Source organism: Armigeres subalbatus, chromosome 3, assembly GCF_024139115.2.
Source record: "Armigeres subalbatus isolate Guangzhou_Male chromosome 3, GZ_Asu_2, whole genome shotgun sequence".
Taxonomy (NCBI): Eukaryota; Metazoa; Arthropoda; class Insecta; order Diptera; family Culicidae; genus Armigeres; species Armigeres subalbatus.
In genome coordinates this window covers 182553283-182570560 of record NC_085141.1, presented here as the reverse complement: position 1 = coordinate 182570560, position 17278 = coordinate 182553283, and the positions used below count along the sequence as shown (strand labels likewise).

Sequence of the window (17278 nt, the reverse complement as noted above, 5' to 3'; positions counted from 1 at the left end):
AACCGAGCTGTGGCGAACGGTGAATACTCTGCGAGGTAATCGGCAACAGCGCCCTGTAGTTCTCAAGCGAGCGGACGGATTCACGGACGACCCTAAAGAAGCAGCAGAAGAACTGGCGAAAGTATATTGCGAGAGATCGGCGACTTCTAGCTACCCTACATCGTTCCAGATGGCGAAAGCTTCAGCTGAACGACGGCCCATTGATCTTTCGCCCCACAATGATGATGTTTACAACACCGATATTACCTTGAACGAATTTCTGTGGGCCCTCGACAAAGGGCGAAGTGCCTCAACAGGTCCAGATTCGATCGGGTACCCCCTGCTGCAACATCTTCCGCTATCCGTAAAAATGACGCTTCTCGAGCTGTTGAACAATATCTGGCGCAGTGGCGAGTTTCCCACTAGCTGGCGAAATGCCATCGTCGTCCCTATTTTTTCCATTGTTCAACTGTCAAAATCACCGAAAATCAGTAAAATTATTTACCAAACAGTTCAGCTGTTGAGATTTCGGTAAAATTTCACCGAATTCGGCGATTTATTTTAAGTGTGAAGATGAGGAGAATGAAAAAAAAATTGATCATTTTATATGAATGTTTGATTTTAGTATTCCATTATAAAAACGTTCCAATGTTGGTCTGGGAATAAAACTTTGTTCATGGAATAGGAGTATTGGATTTGCTTTTCGTGCTCATACAGTGGATTTGAGTATCAGATTGGAAAATCACATTAAAATATTTGAGTTCCAATTTGAATTAGGATGATTTTGAATATAGGAATTGAGTACGGACTGGATACTGGATTGTAAAATTAGAAAAAAAATGCGATTTAAATAGTTGTTTATGAAAATCCTAAGTCAATGGTTTTTTTTCTCTTTTTTAGTGAGAGAAGAAGGGGAATGTGAGGGTGAGATATATTAAGAGTTGGGCAATCCACGTTTAGAGTGCATTGATGACAGATATGCAAATATCGTATAACGGTTCGGTTGCCAACACTGCTAGTTACTAGCAAATAGCAAGCCATGACTTTGCCCTTCCCTCGTGGGACAACCAACAGAGTCGCACGCGCGATTAGACAGCACACCCCGTGATAGCTCGTTCGGCAGAACAAGGCCGCACACCATCGATTGTAAACATCGTGATTTTATTCCTCTAACAGAAAATTACATTTAAAAATCTTTATTTAAATACATTGTGTTTTTGTTAACCTATTTTATAAATAATACAAAAAACTAAACTAAGTACATTTGGTTTATGAAGCAGGCCACATGAATAATATTTGCAGCTGCATTTAGATTATATTGGAAAAGCAAATTAAATTAGATTAGATACGCATTTATTTTATGAGTGCATAGCACATAAAATTGAAGAGCCCCCAAATTTTCAAATTTTATTTGCATGATTAATAAAAGTTATTGGCAAAGCTTGATTGCAAAAATCTTTGTGCAATGCACATACAATCTAGATGGTAATTAAGCTCAGTGTACGTGGACATCGGCCCTTAAGGTTGGTATCGTGTTCAAAAGAAATTTCTTTTTCTATCTCAATCACATGTTAAATTCCGTTCACTGAATCGGAAAAGTAAAGAATCGAAACAAAATTCTTACAGCAGTATCCACATGAAAAGAACAAAAAACAAAATTGGCACTTGTAAGGTTCTCACGCAAAGTAATGGGAGCTGTCACTTTACTTTCGGAAAAATATTCTGCTCGATTATTCCGTAAGTAAAAGTGACAATTTGCTCCATGCAGATCAGATGTCCAAATTCCTCTTGGTAATATTAAACAAAATTCCGTAACCTCTCTACTTTTTAAGTCGATACTGGCCTTTAGGGCCGATGCCCACGTAGCGGCTTTTCAACGCCACGTGCACGCATCGTTAAAATAACGCTGGTGTGCATCGGCGTGGTGACGCTGCGTTACCGCTTTATCCCGGTGCACACTTGCGTCTTTTTGACGCCACGTGCACTCTGCGTTGAAATGACGCTACGTGGGCATCGAGCCTTAAGAGCTTTTGCATGGTTAAAATTATAGATAGTAGAATCTATAGATGAGCGAAAGCATGGCTGAGTCGATTTTTTTGCCCGTGCACACGCGCATATGACGTCACAGCCCTTAACGTTTCCATTGAAATCGTGACGTCATGCTCGTTTGGAGACACGTTTGACAGTTCGTTTGGAGACAGAGGATTTATCTTCGCTCATCTATATATTCCACTATCTATAGTTAAAATTACTGCAACATTGTTTTCAGTGTAGTTTTAAAGCTTTTAAATTGAGTCAATTTTTACTCACGTTTGAGTAGTTTTAAACGCGTGTAACACGTTGACACTTGCAGGCGACGTCTAGAGATGTCGTAAAATCCCGATTAATCGATTACTCTTGATTCTGGTCGATTATTGAATCGATTAATCATTGTACAGTAATCGATTCAAAATTAATCGATTATCACAACGATGAATCGATTAATCGAAATAATCAATTAATTTTCGACATCCTTAGGCCGGTCGCAATGCTGTTGGGTTTTGTATGGCGTGTTTGGAAATCAAACTAGAACTAAAACTAGCAGTTCGCAACGCAGAGTTGCAGTTTTATTTTTCGAGCACTTTTTGAAACTGATTTGCAACTGCTCGACTGATTTGTTGCAAATAAAACCTGATTTGAAACTTGAATGAAACTGAGTTTCAAATTTATTTAATTGTGTTTGTTTGTTTGAGATGATGGACAAACTCATTGTTTTCGTATGCGAGGTAAAAACTACCGCGAAAAATGTTAGTTTGTTTTATTTTTGTTTTATGAAAAAATAAAACCAAGTTGCATTTCGTTTACAACTCTGCGTTGCGGGCACCAAGTTGTAGTTCTATTTTGACAGTTATAAATTTTATAACATCAAGCAGTACCAAACTGAAACTGCAACTTCAGCATTGGGACCGGCCTTATGATGTCGTAAAATTCTGATTAATCGATTAGTAACTAATCGATTACTCACGATTCCTCTCGATTATTGAATCGATTAATCGTTGGGTAATAATCGATTCAAAATTAATCGATTATCACAACGATGAATCGATTAATCGAAGTAATCGATTAATTTGCGACATCTCTAGCGACGTCGTGCACAAACCGAAGCGGACAAACGGGACAAACACAAAACAGCAAGTTGATTGTTCGGTGTTTGCAACTTCAAACGTAAAATTACGAGTTTCCTAATTTGAACTTCGTTGCAATCAACATCTCACTCAACCATGGCCGATAAGGAGAACAAGGAAAAGTCTAAGGTGGATCTGGGCCTCTTGGAGGAGGATGACGAATTCGAGGAGTTCCCCGCAGAAGGTAACCTTACTTTGTGAATGATTGGCAAAAAATATTCATGTTTTGTTAACCCTCTTCCGTAGATTGGACTGGCAACAAAGAGGACGAAGAGGAGCTTAGCGTTTGGGAAGACAACTGGGACGACGATAACGTGGAAGATGATTTCAACCAGCAGCTGAGGGCGCAGTTGGAGAAACAGAAATCAAATTAATATTCGAAATTAGATTAGGAAGTTTCGGAATAAATAAGCCCGAGGTTGAATGTCTTTTTTAGTTTTCTATTTGTGCATCGTCTTCCTTAACTGCTACTTTGGTACCGAGGAATCGATACGCCTCGAATTCACCAATTTTCTTGCCATGCTTATAGTGATACGACTCGAAGCAAGCCTGACATACGTAAGCGGGATCGAAAATGTGCTGATCACTGTTTTTAACAATAAAGTTTGCCTCGCAATGCCCGCAAATATTGCACGGAATAGACCGAGGAAAAACATACGAATTAAGGAGCGGATATCGCCTACGGGTTAGCACATCTGAAGGGGATAGCAACCGGCAATCTGAAACTACGAATATGTGCTCGCAATTTCCATGATGTTGATAAACCTAAAAGCAAAGCAGTGAATCAATTGAACCCATATTTTATCCAAGTCCAAGGGGTCATTGTTATATATAAATGAATGGGCATAATAAGATATTGCGCCATCAGCGCTCTTTTCTCATTAGTAGTTTGGTTTCAACTTACCTGCGGATAGCCCAATCGAAATTTCAACTCATCAAATCGTGTGTTTTCCATATTTCGGCTTTCCAATTTACCGATGCACTTCTGTCGCTTGGCCCACTTGAGAATCACTTCCGAATAGTCCATGTTGCGCTGATTTCTCATATCGTTGTAAAAAACGTCATGGATGAAAAAGAATCCCGGATTCGGTTCTTCCGGTGCTCGTTTCGGTTCCGACTGGTGAGGATTCTCGCTTATGTCGAAAAAGGGACCCGAATCACACGGACAGTAGATTTTGTCTCGCAGTTCCGCCAGTGTTTGAGACCCAATAACGTAGAACTCCTGGTGAAATTTGGGATGACCCAATCGAAGACCGGTTTTGTACTTGAAGGGCTCGTAGAATCGAATTTGCAGCAATATTTCTCCGAACGGCTGGAGGTCCGGGTCTTCCAACGGTGGTTCGGCTGTGTACTTATGCTTGTTATAACGAATTCTGGTGTCCAGATTTTTCCGAATCCTTCCCGTTATTTTCAGCGCATTCTGAACACAACGAAGCTGCCGAGCTTTTTCCGGTACTTCGATATGCTTCTGGACTGGCTGGATTCGTGAGGGATGGAAAGGCAAAACTCGCAAATCTTTCGTGCTGGATAGATTCAAATCCAGATCGATGGACTGCATAAGATCATTGAATTGGACGTTCGAGCCAGTGAATCCGATAGCTTCTCCGATGTCCTCTTCGATGCAGGGAACTCTGGTCAAATTTGTTGTCAGCAACTCCCGCTGAAACTCACTTTGAACTTGGCGGGGTGACACGATTTCTTCATTTTTGGGTTTATAAATCTGTTCCATTCTTTTGTTTTAGGTACAGAAATTCTCTTGAACTGATTAAAATCTTTGCGGCTGTATACGAACAACACTGGTGGTGTTCTTCACGCGGTTAGTTTTTGATTGATTTGGCTTTTGGAATTTAATTGAACATTTATTTCAGGACTCTGCTATCCGCGTAAAAAGAGTAAAAAGCCACCCCCAGTGTACTTTGAAAAGTTTGAAAACAACTTGATCGGGCTTAATTTTATAAACGGTCGTATACTCAAAAGACATGAGTATACATTAAATTTTGGATTAATAGTTTGTGGATATCTTTAGTATTCTGAATAGTCACCTAAGAATGGGTATAATATTATGCTTGATATATGTAGTTTTTATTGTAGTATACTACATGCATATATGTATCGACAGAATATATATACATAAACAAATTTGTTGCTGAGACTATTTCAGAAGGAAAAACGAATGGCTTCTGATGTGCTTTTATTCTGACTTACGACTTTTTCAAAAACCAGGTTCGAAAAACTTCTCTCTTCACCCCGCTGCAAAATAAAACTGCACGACAGAAGGATTCGATGTTTTTTATCACCGTCCTTTTCCCATCAAACAAACCTTTGTTTTGCACATTTTGCTTGACGTGTTTTCGTGTAAAAAGAGAATAGCAGAACAATTTTAGCAAAACTTCAATATTTATTGAAAATGTATCCGCTGAAAGATAACTACAACTTATTCAAGTGCCGAGTGTGCCAATCAAAAGATTTCCTGATGAATATATTCGTGAATGAGTCGCAAAAAATAGTGGAAAAACTTTGTTTTTGTGCTTCGATTCAGGTAAGCAATCAGCGTGCGGTATTTATTGCCCCAGTGAAAAAAATATCAAATGAGGTACCCCGAACACTCTTAGATAGCATTACCTAAAATTACATTATTTTTTACCTAAAATTAGGTAATAAATGTTAACTACAGATATCGTTATAAATTAGCGATAATTATCGTTAATTTTTACCGAATTTTAGGTATTTGGCATTTTCAGAAGATTTCGTTATTTTTTACCTAAAACACAAATAACAGACATCCCAGGCTAGAACAAATTTTACCCAAAAAGCTGTGTAAATCAAAGTACGTTAGAATACTGACTGTGGCAATACGTCGTTTGGTGGCGCTAGGTGTAATTCATGGCGTCATGCGTACTAGCTGTCATATTTCATCAAACAAACATTGCGCGTTAAAATGATACCAAGCTTGCCGCCTCTTCCAGCACGTGATAACTGTTGATGTTTATTTTTCATGCACTATGTGATCAAAAAGGTAAAAAAAAACAAATTCTGCAAAACCACAGAGAACAGACATACAAGTCCGTTTTCAATCGTGTGTAAGAAATTTAACGGACGATTTGAAACGCAACACAAGTGGCAATCTCATGGAGGCGCTGGCATCGCATAGTTTCTCTCATCAAGAAGCTGTCAAAATTTTAGGCGCAACCACCTACCATAGTCATAAACAACACATCATCCTCCTCACTCTGGTTTCAGTTCCATATGTGATGTTTCTTTGTCACACTAATGCAAGCGTTTTCTCTGCCATCATGGAGCGCATGGTTTGTTTCCTGATGAGGGAAAATCCATTAAATACGTAACGCTAAAACTATCATGTCAAGACAAAATTTCCAAAACGACTTGTCTGCTTTTGTAAACAAAGATTCAAACGACGATTTGACGAATCTGATAGCTCTCCCACGCAAACCAACACCATCAACAGGTAGCGGAATCTTTCACCTACCTATTGATATGGTATTGGTTTGCGTGGGAGAGCTATCAGATTCGTCAAATCGTCGTTCGAATCTTTGTTTACAAAAGCAGATAAGTCGTTTTGAAAATTTTGTCTTGATGTATGACACCTCCTCTCCCTATGTTACACTTTTTATATGAATTATCTAGAATTTTTGTATAGATTTTCACACTTCAGGCCACCCCTCTAAGGTTATGTAATTTATGGATGTTCCCTGAAATGTTTCGATGGTGAACAGCAGCTACACCCTTTGTTTGTATTTTCATTATTGTAATTCTTTTGAATCTTTACCATCCATTCCATTAGCCACAGTGCCCACAGTCCTCGTCACAACCAGCATCGAAGCACTAATATGGGGGACACACTTGTGGTATTCGTACCATGGCACAAAAATCTTGAAATGAGTGCCATACCAATTATTGTCTTCATTAAAGATAGCCTTGAAATTATTTTCTTGTCGCCTTGTACCATGGTACGAATACCACAAGTGTGTGCCCCATATAAAAGGATGAAAAGGCCATATTTTGTGCTCAAGTATATTCATGATTCCTCAACTTTTCATGTCCCGTTTAGTCTTTCAATTCATGTTATGTATAAGAATATAACTAGCATTCTCGGCAATGAATAATTGTTTTGGAACACTATATCTCTTCGATAGTGGGGCCCTCCTTACCCGTGCGATAAGACGCGCGGCTACAAAGCAAGACCATGCTGAGGGTGGCTGGGTTCGATTCCCGGTGCCGGTCTAGGCAATTTTCGGATTGGAAATTGTCTCGTCTTCTCTGGGCATAAAAGTATCGTAATGTTAGCCTCATGATAAACGAATGGACAAATGGTAACCTGGCTTAGAAACCTCGCAGTTAATAACTGTGGAAGTGCTTAATGAACAGTAAGCTGCGAGGCGGCTCTGTCCCAGTGTGGGGATGTAATGCCAATGAGAAGAAGAAAATGATCTCTTCGATAGTAGTTAACAATTTTAACTAATTGCAATATTTAAAAAAAACTATTATAAGCACATATTTATTCATCAATATGAAAAGTTTGGTAGTAGAAACTTTACTTGGCAATTGAACTAGGTTGTTTGAAGGTATGAACATACGTTTTGCAGAATTTGTTTTTTTTTTATTTGTTTTATTTTGATCCCATAGTGCATGAAAAATAAACATCAACAGTTATCACGTGCTGGAAGAGGCGACAAGCTTGGTATCATTTTGGCGCGATATGTTTGTTTGATGAAATATGACAGCTATTACGCATGACGCCATGAATTACACCTAGCGCCACCAAACGACGTATTGCCACAGTCAGTATTCTAACGTACTTTGATTTACACAGCTTTTTGGGTAAAATTTGTTCTAGCCTGGATGTCTGTTATCTGTGGTAAACATAAGCGAACAATAAAAATATAATAGAATATATCGATAACATTTAAATATATTGTTATTTTAATGTACGTACAATAAAGATCTTTTACAACCGTGAACATTTCAATAGTTTGTATTGTTTGCCACACAATCTATGGTATTTCATTGGGTTATGTCATACAAGTTACTGTAAATTTTTATCCGGGTAATTCGGAAGCAGTTAGCTCGGCTAAGGATGAAGGCAGGAACTGATATGCAAAGCCATCTAGTGGAGTTTGATGGACTAGTGAGAAAGCTTAAAACTGGTGTCGCAACTTTTCTAACTCTACTGGAATCGTTTGACCCGTTGGTGACGGCGTTGGAAAATGTTAGCGAAGAAGATTTAACCTTAGATGTGGTAAAGCAAAGGCTTTTGGCAGATGTATCGAAACGGTTCGATCGTAAAGAGGATAGCATGAAGGAAAAACCAGCAGTATTTTCTGGAATTAGCCAGAGCAAATTCGTTGGGGAATGCCATAAATGCGGTAAGCTTGGTCAAACGAAAAAAAATGCAAGCAACGTGGTGGAGAGCATATCGATGGCAACAGGTAGAACAATGGTCACCCTTGTAACGGTCGCCATAGGCATGGTAAAAGCGAAGCCAACTGTGTAAAACGCAGTGCAGTCAGCTTTATGGCAGACACGACTATTTCAAATTAAGCCATTACTAACAAAGTTAAATTCAAATTGGACTCCGGTTGCAGTGATCATTTGGTGAGTGTAAAATCATTGTTTTCATGTTCTCACGTGCTGGAGAGCGCTATCGAGATTAAAGTGGCTAAAGAAGGTCAAGCGATGATGCGATGTAACAAAGGAGTATTGTTCAAGATGAAAGACGTTTTATTCGTACCTGAGCAGAGAGAGAACTTGATGTCAGTGACGAAACTTGCACGAGCTAGAATCGATGTGGTATTCTCCGGCAGCATGGCATGACCTTCTTGAAGAGGGATGGTGATGTTTTAGCATCAGGCGCGTTAGTAGGTAGTCTGTACGAAATAGTGCTTACGTTGGAAAACGGATATGCAAATGTTTGCGAAACGAACAAGTTGTGGCATAGACGCCTTGGTCATATCAGCCAGAATGGTATAGAAACCATGGTTCGAGAAGGAATGTTGCATGAACTTAAAAAGGTAAAGAATATTGGTCTTTGTGAAGCTCGTGGTGCTCGTAGTCGTGCTAATCGGCCGTTGGAGCGTATTCATTCCGATGTGTGCGGCCCAATCGACCCACCAGCCTGGGATGGGTCAAGGTACATCGTATCATTCATCGATGACTACAGTCATTTTGCCATGATCTACTTGCTAAACAGGAAATCAGAAGTGTTCGACAAGTTCCGTGAATATGAAGCCACAATATCAGCAGCATTCGGATTATCGATTTCAAAAATGACTGTTGACCAAGGACGAGAATACTGCTCTTACGCTCAAAGGAAGTTCTACAAAGAAAAAGGTTTCCAAATTGAAGCCACCGTTGCCTACACACCGCAGAAGGTAAAGGTAAAGGCCCAAAAGGTAAAAATTGCTCGAGATGTAAAATTCGACGAGAACATATTTCCTCAACACTCACCTGAAGCCTGTTGATGATAGTAATTTCCCGCTCGAGCAAGAGGGGGAAATATTTGAGGAAGAAGCTGTTGTCACTATACCTGTCGATGATGAAAATGATTTCGGCGGCGAAGGCATTGCTAACGACATGACTGACGATGAAGAATATTTAGCTGATCCTGAAGAAGCATCAATGGATGCGCTCCCTTCGCAATCAGAAAGATACGAAACTCATAACGAGTCGGTGTCGAGGCGCAGCGAACGGGAGCGCCGGTTAAAGCCCCAAACGCAATACAACGGAACGGCGACGGAAACGGCAAATTTGACAGAAAATATATGGGTTAACTGTCAAATTTTCCGTTTCCGTCGCCGTTCCGTTGTATTGCGTTTGGGGCTTAAAGGTAGCCTCACACCTCGGGATTTTGGTCCGTGGATTTTTTCCCCATGTATTTTTGCGTATGCGGATGTTTTCGGGATTTGAGCGCGGAAAATCAAAATCCCGGCCCCATTTAAAGGCTACCTTACACCTCGGGAAAATTTCCCCCCTTAAAGGTAGCCTCCCACCTCGGAAATTTGGTTCGCGGACTTTTTCCCCACACGCTTAGTTCAGTTCACCCAAATATGGGTGATTAGTACCTAAAATCGCCAAAAACTGCACATACCTAGATATGGGTGAAATTCCCTCCACCCATATATGGGTAAACTGTTTTCACCCATATATAGGTACATGAATATGAAAAATTAATTGGTAAAATTCACCCATATTTGGGTGATTTGTTCGTCGTTTGTTTTTACCTTCAGAGACTACTTTCCATTTACTAATAATTACATTAAGATTTAATTGGAAACGGGTAAAAACCGATTTATTAAAGCAAGACAAATATACAATTAAGCAAATTATAAATCAACAATGCATTAAACAGCCGCTGCAGCATGAGCTGACGGAGAAATTTACAAGGTCCACTAATAGTAAGAGTTGGAACGGGAATCATGATGCCAAACCTCCTCAGAGGCTCAAGGTATAGCGGACATATTCTGGGATGCAGCACGATCAGTTGGAATTGAAGAATCCTGTCGTACACCTGGAGACTATTGTTCAAAATTATTTACTATTGGTTTTGTTCGATATAATGAAATATCCCACCTGTTGCGTGCACGCAATCCTGTACTTCCCGCTAATTAATCAGCAGTAATCCATTCATGTACCTACTGGGCAATTTGGTCCACTCGTAACGGAATAGTAGATGCAGTCCTTAGGTCAATATCCGTGTGTCACACGGTGCATGAGAAAAGTTGTTATAAAGGCCATACCGTCGAGCCAACTGTTAAGAGGAAAAAAATAGTCACTGTGAGATTAGAAGTGAATAAAATTTGAACTTACCTGAATGGGAAAATTCAGCTTCCTCTGATTTGGATACCGGTTGTATCTGATTAGATTTTAGCTTCGGGGCCTCTGGGAAAAGCGGCAGCTACTTGTTAGGGTGCTGGATACCTAGCAAGCGGTATTGGTCTTTATCATCTTGTATAGTGTATACCTCCGGCTGTGGATTATGGAAATAATTTCACGAACCCGCTGCGCTTGAAGACAACAGTGGTCGCGGTACATTCTTGCGATAGTTTTCATTCGTTTTTTAGATATCTATAAATAAGTAACATTATAAATATTTGGTAGCATAATATACTAGAGTAATTATAAGAGGCTGTATTTCTTTTACTTACCGAAAGACCATTATTTGTCAACGAACAGTTTCTGCGTTTCTGTTTTGAAGGACTCTTATCGCCACTACAGGTTCGTTAATCTAATGAAAACATTATTTTTTCATCCAAATTTGAGTAAATTAATTTACTCATATATAGGTAAAGCCGACTTACCAATAATATAAGTGAAATTCACAGTGCTTTTACCTGGTAAGTTGTTTGACTTTTTTGTAAATTATAGAGCAACTTCTGGCGGCTCAATCTCCACAGATATCCCCATATGTTACGATGACATCATGCAACGCGAGGATAAACAGCTTTCGCTACCGAGGACGAATTAAGATCGATGACGGCAAATAACGTTTGGCGCTTTGTCAAGTGCCCTGATGGTGTAAAACCTTTCAAAGCCAAGTGGGTGTTTCGAGTCAAAAATGAAGTGGACGGTATCTCCACGCGATATAAGGCTCGGCTCGTAGCAAAAGGTTTTCTCCAAAAGTCTGGACTGGACTACGAGGAGACCTTCGCTCCTGACGCAAAACTTGCCACAATACGAACTGTGTTATCCGTTGGCGTTCATCTAGGCTTTTCTTTCCATTACATGGACGTGAAGGTTACCTTAAACCTCGGGAAAATCTTCCGCCGGATTTTGGTCTCCGTGCATTTTAAATGGGGCCGGGATTTTGATTTTCCGTGCCCAAATCACGAAAACATCGCATATGCAAAAACACATGGGGAAAAAATCCTTGGAGTCAAGGCATCATCGAATACTGTATATGTCGGCTGCTCAAGTCTCTGTATGGTTTAAAACAATCTCCCAGATGCTGGAAAAAATTTAATGAGAAATTAATGAAACTCGGATTTGTACGCTCCCGACATGACTATTGCCTTTACACTAGAATTAAAGACGAAGATGAAATATACATTGTGCTATACGTAGACGATCCGTTGATTTGCGGTAAGAATCCAGGAACAATTAGGGAGTTGAAAAAATGTTTACCTACGATGTTTGCAATGTCAGATTGTGGAGAAGTTACCCATTTCCTTGGCATGCGTTTGGTGTACAACGAAAAGCGAGGAAGCTTACGGCCGTCGATAAGATTCTAGACCGTTTTGAAATGACAGACTGCAATCCGGTGAAATCACCCATAGGAAAAGAGGATCCAGCTAACACGCTCTGGAGATTCAACGACGCAGCCCTATAGAGAACCTCTCGGGTCGTTGATGTACGTGATGCTGTGAACCAGGCCGGATATTTGTTATCCCATAGGGTTCCTAGGCAGATTTCAACAGGCTCCAACAATTCAACATTGACAAAGCCTCAAGAGAGTAGTCCGGCACATCAAAAAGACGAAAGGAAAATGTCTGGAGTACAAGCGTACCAAATCTGCCAAACCATTGGTGGGTTCCGTTGACGCCGACTGGGCATCAGATACCGAGGATAGTAAGTTCAACTTTACTACATTTTCAGTAGTAAACGTCACTTGTGGAACATGTTCGTATGAATAAAAGAGACTTCACTACACTACACATTTCGAACATACTACAAACAACTGATTCGGTATGAATAAAACAAGAGTTTACTACTGATTTCTTGTAGTCTGCTCAAGACGTTGCTACTCATGTTTCAAATGCAGATAATTCATCAGAATCGAAACGAATCGGCTTTGTTCTTGAAAATAGAAGTCCAATTTAGGGAAAACAAACAAAACAGACATGTCTTTTGTTGATTAGCCGCAAAAAATGATGAAATCATCATCGTCATCATGGGGTCTATTTTGTTTTGACGTTTCTCCGTGTAGTAAATGGTAGTAAACTGTAGTAAAGGCTAAGTTCGAATGTAGCATATGCCATAAGTTCGAAAATGTTTTTATTCATATCAAACATGTAGTTTTCTCTGTGGACTTTATTTTTGAGTAGATACTACAAGCGTTGAGTTTTGCTACTTTTTATTCATACGACCCAGTAAATCGGTGAGCGGATGTGCTTTTCTGATATTTGGCAACATCGTCAGCTGGTCAAGTAAAAAGCAAACAACTGTGGCTACGTCGTCCAGTGAGGCAGAATATATCGCTCTCAGCTCAGCAGTATCGGAAGCAATATGACTATCTGGCGTGATCTGTAAGAAATCTGCGATTTATTTTAAGTGTGCGTACATCGCAGATTTCAACAGAACTGTTCGGTGAATAATTTTACAGATTTTCGGTGGTTTTGACAGTTGGACAAAGGAAAAATCGCCGAAAATTTTGTGAAATAATTACCGAACAATTCTGCTGTTGAGATTTAGGTTAATTGAAGCAAAATTCACCAAAATCTGTGAAATGATTTAAGTGTGTGTAGTTAAGGTGACACGGGAAGCACTAACAATCATCAAATCGTCATCATTTTCATTATTGACTGCTTAGCTTTTTTTCTACAACAAATATGATTTTGAAAAAGTATCACCGGCGTGTGCTTACTCGTAATCAACATGGTGATACATTTACAGTTACATCAAACAACTAAAAACCGAAATACGCCGCTCTAAAGTTGTGAGGTGATAATGCTAGAAAGAGAAGAAAGATAAGAAAAATAACACGGTGTTTAGTGCCTCCCCGAGTCACCTTAAGTGTGGTAGTTTAAAACAGAACTCTAGTTCAAGAAGTTTGCTAGTTTTTTCTTCCGAGTTCCGGTAACGAATCCCAATATGTACTCATTCTCCAACTCTCTCTCAATTCAAATATCGATCCAAGCTCAGCTCAGTATCTTAATTGTGTGGCAAGTATTGTCGCGCCGCCACCAAACCGGACCGCGTGGTTGAGCACTTGCGCTGCGACGCGAGTCGCGACAATTCGAATTATGTTATTAATAGTGCGCATCATGCACGCATGTATGCACTATCATGTGCACTAATCTAAATTAGTGGCGACGTCTGATAACTGCAGATATTTTAATTTGATTGAAAACAAATTTCCGATTTTCTACCATACACGGAATACAATGGACAGTACAACTGACAGCCCCAAACAATTTGAATCACTGCTGATTTTACTCTAACAGGATTATATATTTGTCTAATTTTAAACTAAACTATTCGAAAAAGGCTTTATAGCTTTTGTCATTGAATCCAAAAATTGTTTTTCTTTATATATTTTGGGCCGAATTAGTTTGTCGTATGTTGAAAAATAGATTTGTGGTGATAGGAAATTATTATAAATATTGATACCAGTTGAGATATTGATGCATTGATAAGCTTTATTGTATTATTCTTTCCAGATATCTGAAAACGATGCTCTACCACAACATATTTGCACAAAGTGTTTTGCAGATCTCCAAATATCCTACAGATTTCGCAAACAATGTGAAGAGATGGATGCCAAGCTGCGACGTTCACTTAAAGTACCAGTAAAAGTTGAAGTGGAATCTATAATATTGGAAGGAATTGCGAATGTCGAACTACTTGAAGTATTAGATTACTCTAGTGACTTTGAGTCTTGTAAACCGATCGAAATAGGTGCAGTTACTGAAATAACTGAAGCAGATCAGGCTGAAGTTTTTTCTCGCGATCCTGAATCTGACAATGATAAAGATAATAAACAAACTGGTAATGTGAATACTACGACTAAAGTAGTCAAAAACAAGATCAAAGCCTACACATGCGATACTTGCCAAGAGAAATTTATAAGAAGTCAGGACTATTACCAGCACATTAAAACACACGGTAAGAAAAGATTCAAGTGTAGAACATGCTCGAAATGGTTTTCTCGCAGAACAGAATGGAGAACACACGAATCTAAACATGCCGGTACATTGGAGAGAGTACCTTGTAGTAAATGTCCGAAAGATTTCTGTAGCCGGACAACATTACTTCGACATATATCGGAAATTCACGATCAAAACAGAAAATTCGTTTGCAATATTTGTGGTCACAGATTTGCTCAAAAAACGCACTTGCAAGCGCACCATTCAGTTCACTCAGGCGAACATTACACTTGTAAGCACTGCGGGGCCGCTTTCAAAAGCTATATGTTCTATATGCGCCACGAGCAAAATCATCTCCCCCCGGAGGAAAGAGATCCCAAACTATGCAATCTGAAAGTGTACCGCAGCAAAACCGTCAAAACATATGTTTGCGCCTACTGTGGAAAAGTTTTCAATAACTATACGTCGCACGTGATGCATGAGCGCGCTCATACAGGCGTGAAACCCTATTCGTGCCAGATTTGCGGCAAAGCTTTTATGTGTACCCGACTTCTGAGGAGACACGAACGGATTCACACTGGTGTGAGGCCCCACAAATGTGACACTTGCGGCAAGTGCTTCGTAGAGAAACAACACCTTATAACCCACACTCTTACTCACACGCAAATAAAACGATTTGTATGCCAAATTTGCTCCAAAGGTTTTACCCTGAAATGTACTTTGAAATCGCATATGAAATGCCATGCAGTATGTGAAAAAAATGAATAGTTTTCTAAAACTTCCTAGGTTTTTTTTTGTTGATTAATAAAAACGGATTTAAAATATTCGAAGTTATCGCGGTTTTTCTTGAGGTGACGTCCAGGTATTTCGTACTTCTTGTCAAATGAAGGACTGCAGGATGATCGAGCGGTTCCGAAATGAACATATCCCCGTATGGCCGGGAATCTTTCAAATCGAACCGAGTGCCAACAAAAAAAATCCCATTTTTCGACCCACACTACAAAAATTCCACACATTTTTATTGGCAAAAATCCATTAATTTAATTCATGATTCTAATTAGTGCACACATAACCACTCTCCACGCGAAGTACAAATATAATCTATAATCAAATATAATGTATGTGTGGTCTCTAATATGCAGTTATTGAATTTATGTGTGGGTACAAATTGCATATATTTGGGTCGCCAAATTGCAAAAATTTATGTGTGCGACAAATATATTCAATATAAAGAATTTTTTCGGTGCAAGTTTTCGGTTAGCAGATTTGGTTGATCACAAATCATATCGGATACCCCTCAACCATAAAACAGATAGGCGTCATAGAACAAACTGCAAGTTTTAAAGTAGGCTCTTTGTGTATCAACAATGGTCGAACGGCTCGGCTAGGTTCGCTAGCGTTTCAAAATCATGGAAGGGCCACATTCCACGAAAAAGATGCCTATATATTATGTGTTATAATATTTGACGGGGTTAGAAGCAGAGGGGTGTAAGTACCATTTTTGTCAAAATTGAGTTGACTACAGCAAAAAATCCTTTGGTTCTTGAACTTTGTGGCAATATATTGTTGTATAATATATAGGTTGCACGATGTTTAAAAAAAATGTGAAAATTCACAGAAAATTAGTAATTTTTTGAACTTCCATACAATTTGTATGAAACGAAAAAATGTAGAAAAACTTTGCACCCATTTTTTTCAAAACCAACTTTTTGTCACTTACACCCCTTTGCCTTTGACCCCCTCATTTATTAGATTTTTTTACTATCCGTAGCCCCCAGATTATAATTATTTAATAAATATTATAATACGTTATTGTCTCATTCAATTTCACATTTTTTCAATGCTCATGAAATAAAAAATCATGATTCTAGTACTGAGCTGAGCGCCAGGCACTTCTTCATTAGGTGACTTTGCCAATTGATATGTAAATCAAAATATTGGAGAAAAATGGAAATTAGCCAGAGTTAGTGAATGTGAGTGAGTAAGATTGAGGGAGCAGGGACTATGTCCAAGGGCTTGACGACCCCTCCCCAGGCCATCTGCGAGTTGTGGGGCTTGCCTAGGATGTGGTGGGGTTTGACAGTGGGCCCTGTTAAACCTCTATAAAAAGCTGCATGTATCCGCAAGTAGGCCCCACCAAAGCGACCGTGTGCCGCTCAAAGCGCACAAGCCCAAGTCCTGGTGTTAGGTGGGACGCTAAACAGCCCTGACACGACGGCCCTCCGACGAGACAGGAGGTTTGCGCTGGCCCAATAAGCCGCCTAGAAAACCAATCATTACGAACAATATAAGAGATAATGCGACTCGATATAATCG

General features: G+C 39.5%; 2 protein-coding genes and 2 long non-coding RNA genes across 7 annotated transcripts; 2 read left to right on the top strand and 2 right to left on the bottom strand.

The window, feature by feature from the left end:
* Positions 1-2986: 2986 nt before the first annotated feature.
* Positions 2987-3567, top strand: LOC134227693 (uncharacterized). Its single transcript, XR_009983729.1, has 2 exons — positions 2987-3327; positions 3390-3567. It is a non-coding gene; the product is annotated as an uncharacterized LOC134227693 (long non-coding RNA).
* LOC134227691 (snRNA-activating protein complex subunit 3) lies at positions 3568-5056 on the bottom strand. The gene is made up of 2 exons (XM_062709348.1): positions 4048-5056; positions 3568-3908 (listed from the first exon to the last, which is right to left on the bottom strand). Exons 1-2 carry the CDS (start codon positions 4870-4872, stop codon positions 3576-3578), a joined length of 1158 nt encoding a protein of 385 aa, XP_062565332.1. The 5' UTR covers positions 4873-5056; the 3' UTR covers positions 3568-3575.
* A 339-nt stretch (positions 5057-5395) lies between these two features.
* On the top strand, positions 5396-15918 carry LOC134227690 (zinc finger protein 883-like). Its single transcript, XM_062709347.1, has 2 exons — positions 5396-5682; positions 14537-15918. The coding sequence occupies exons 1-2, from the start codon at positions 5551-5553 to the stop codon at positions 15728-15730; spliced, it is 1326 nt and encodes a 441-aa protein (XP_062565331.1). The 5' UTR covers positions 5396-5550; the 3' UTR covers positions 15731-15918.
* LOC134220488 (uncharacterized) lies at positions 10423-13496 on the bottom strand. 4 transcript variants are annotated; one of them, XR_009981922.1, is made up of 5 exons: positions 11459-13496; positions 11306-11385; positions 10968-11225; positions 10731-10908; positions 10423-10675 (listed from the first exon to the last, which is right to left on the bottom strand). It is a non-coding gene; the product is annotated as an uncharacterized LOC134220488 (long non-coding RNA). The 4 variants fall into 4 exon arrangements; XR_009981921.1 differs by having other exon boundaries at positions 11306-13496; XR_009981923.1 differs by having other exon boundaries at positions 10968-11193; positions 11306-13496.
* Positions 15919-17278: the final 1360 nt, after the last annotated feature.

Bases quoted from the DNA above. Each gene is read 5' to 3' on its own strand.
- LOC134227691 (XM_062709348.1), bottom strand. From the start codon at position 4,872: ATGGAACAGATTTATAAACCCAAAAATGAAGAAATCGTGTCACCCCGC. The intron at 3,909-4,047 runs GTAAGTTGAAAC...CTTTGCTTTTAG, and splicing joins TTCGATTGGGCTATCCGCAG to GTTTATCAACATCATGGAAA.
- LOC134227690 (XM_062709347.1), top strand. From the start codon at position 5,551: ATGTATCCGCTGAAAGATAACTACAACTTATTCAAGTGCCGAGTGTGC. The intron at 5,683-14,536 runs GTAAGCAATCAG...TATTCTTTCCAG, and splicing joins GTTTTTGTGCTTCGATTCAG to ATATCTGAAAACGATGCTCT.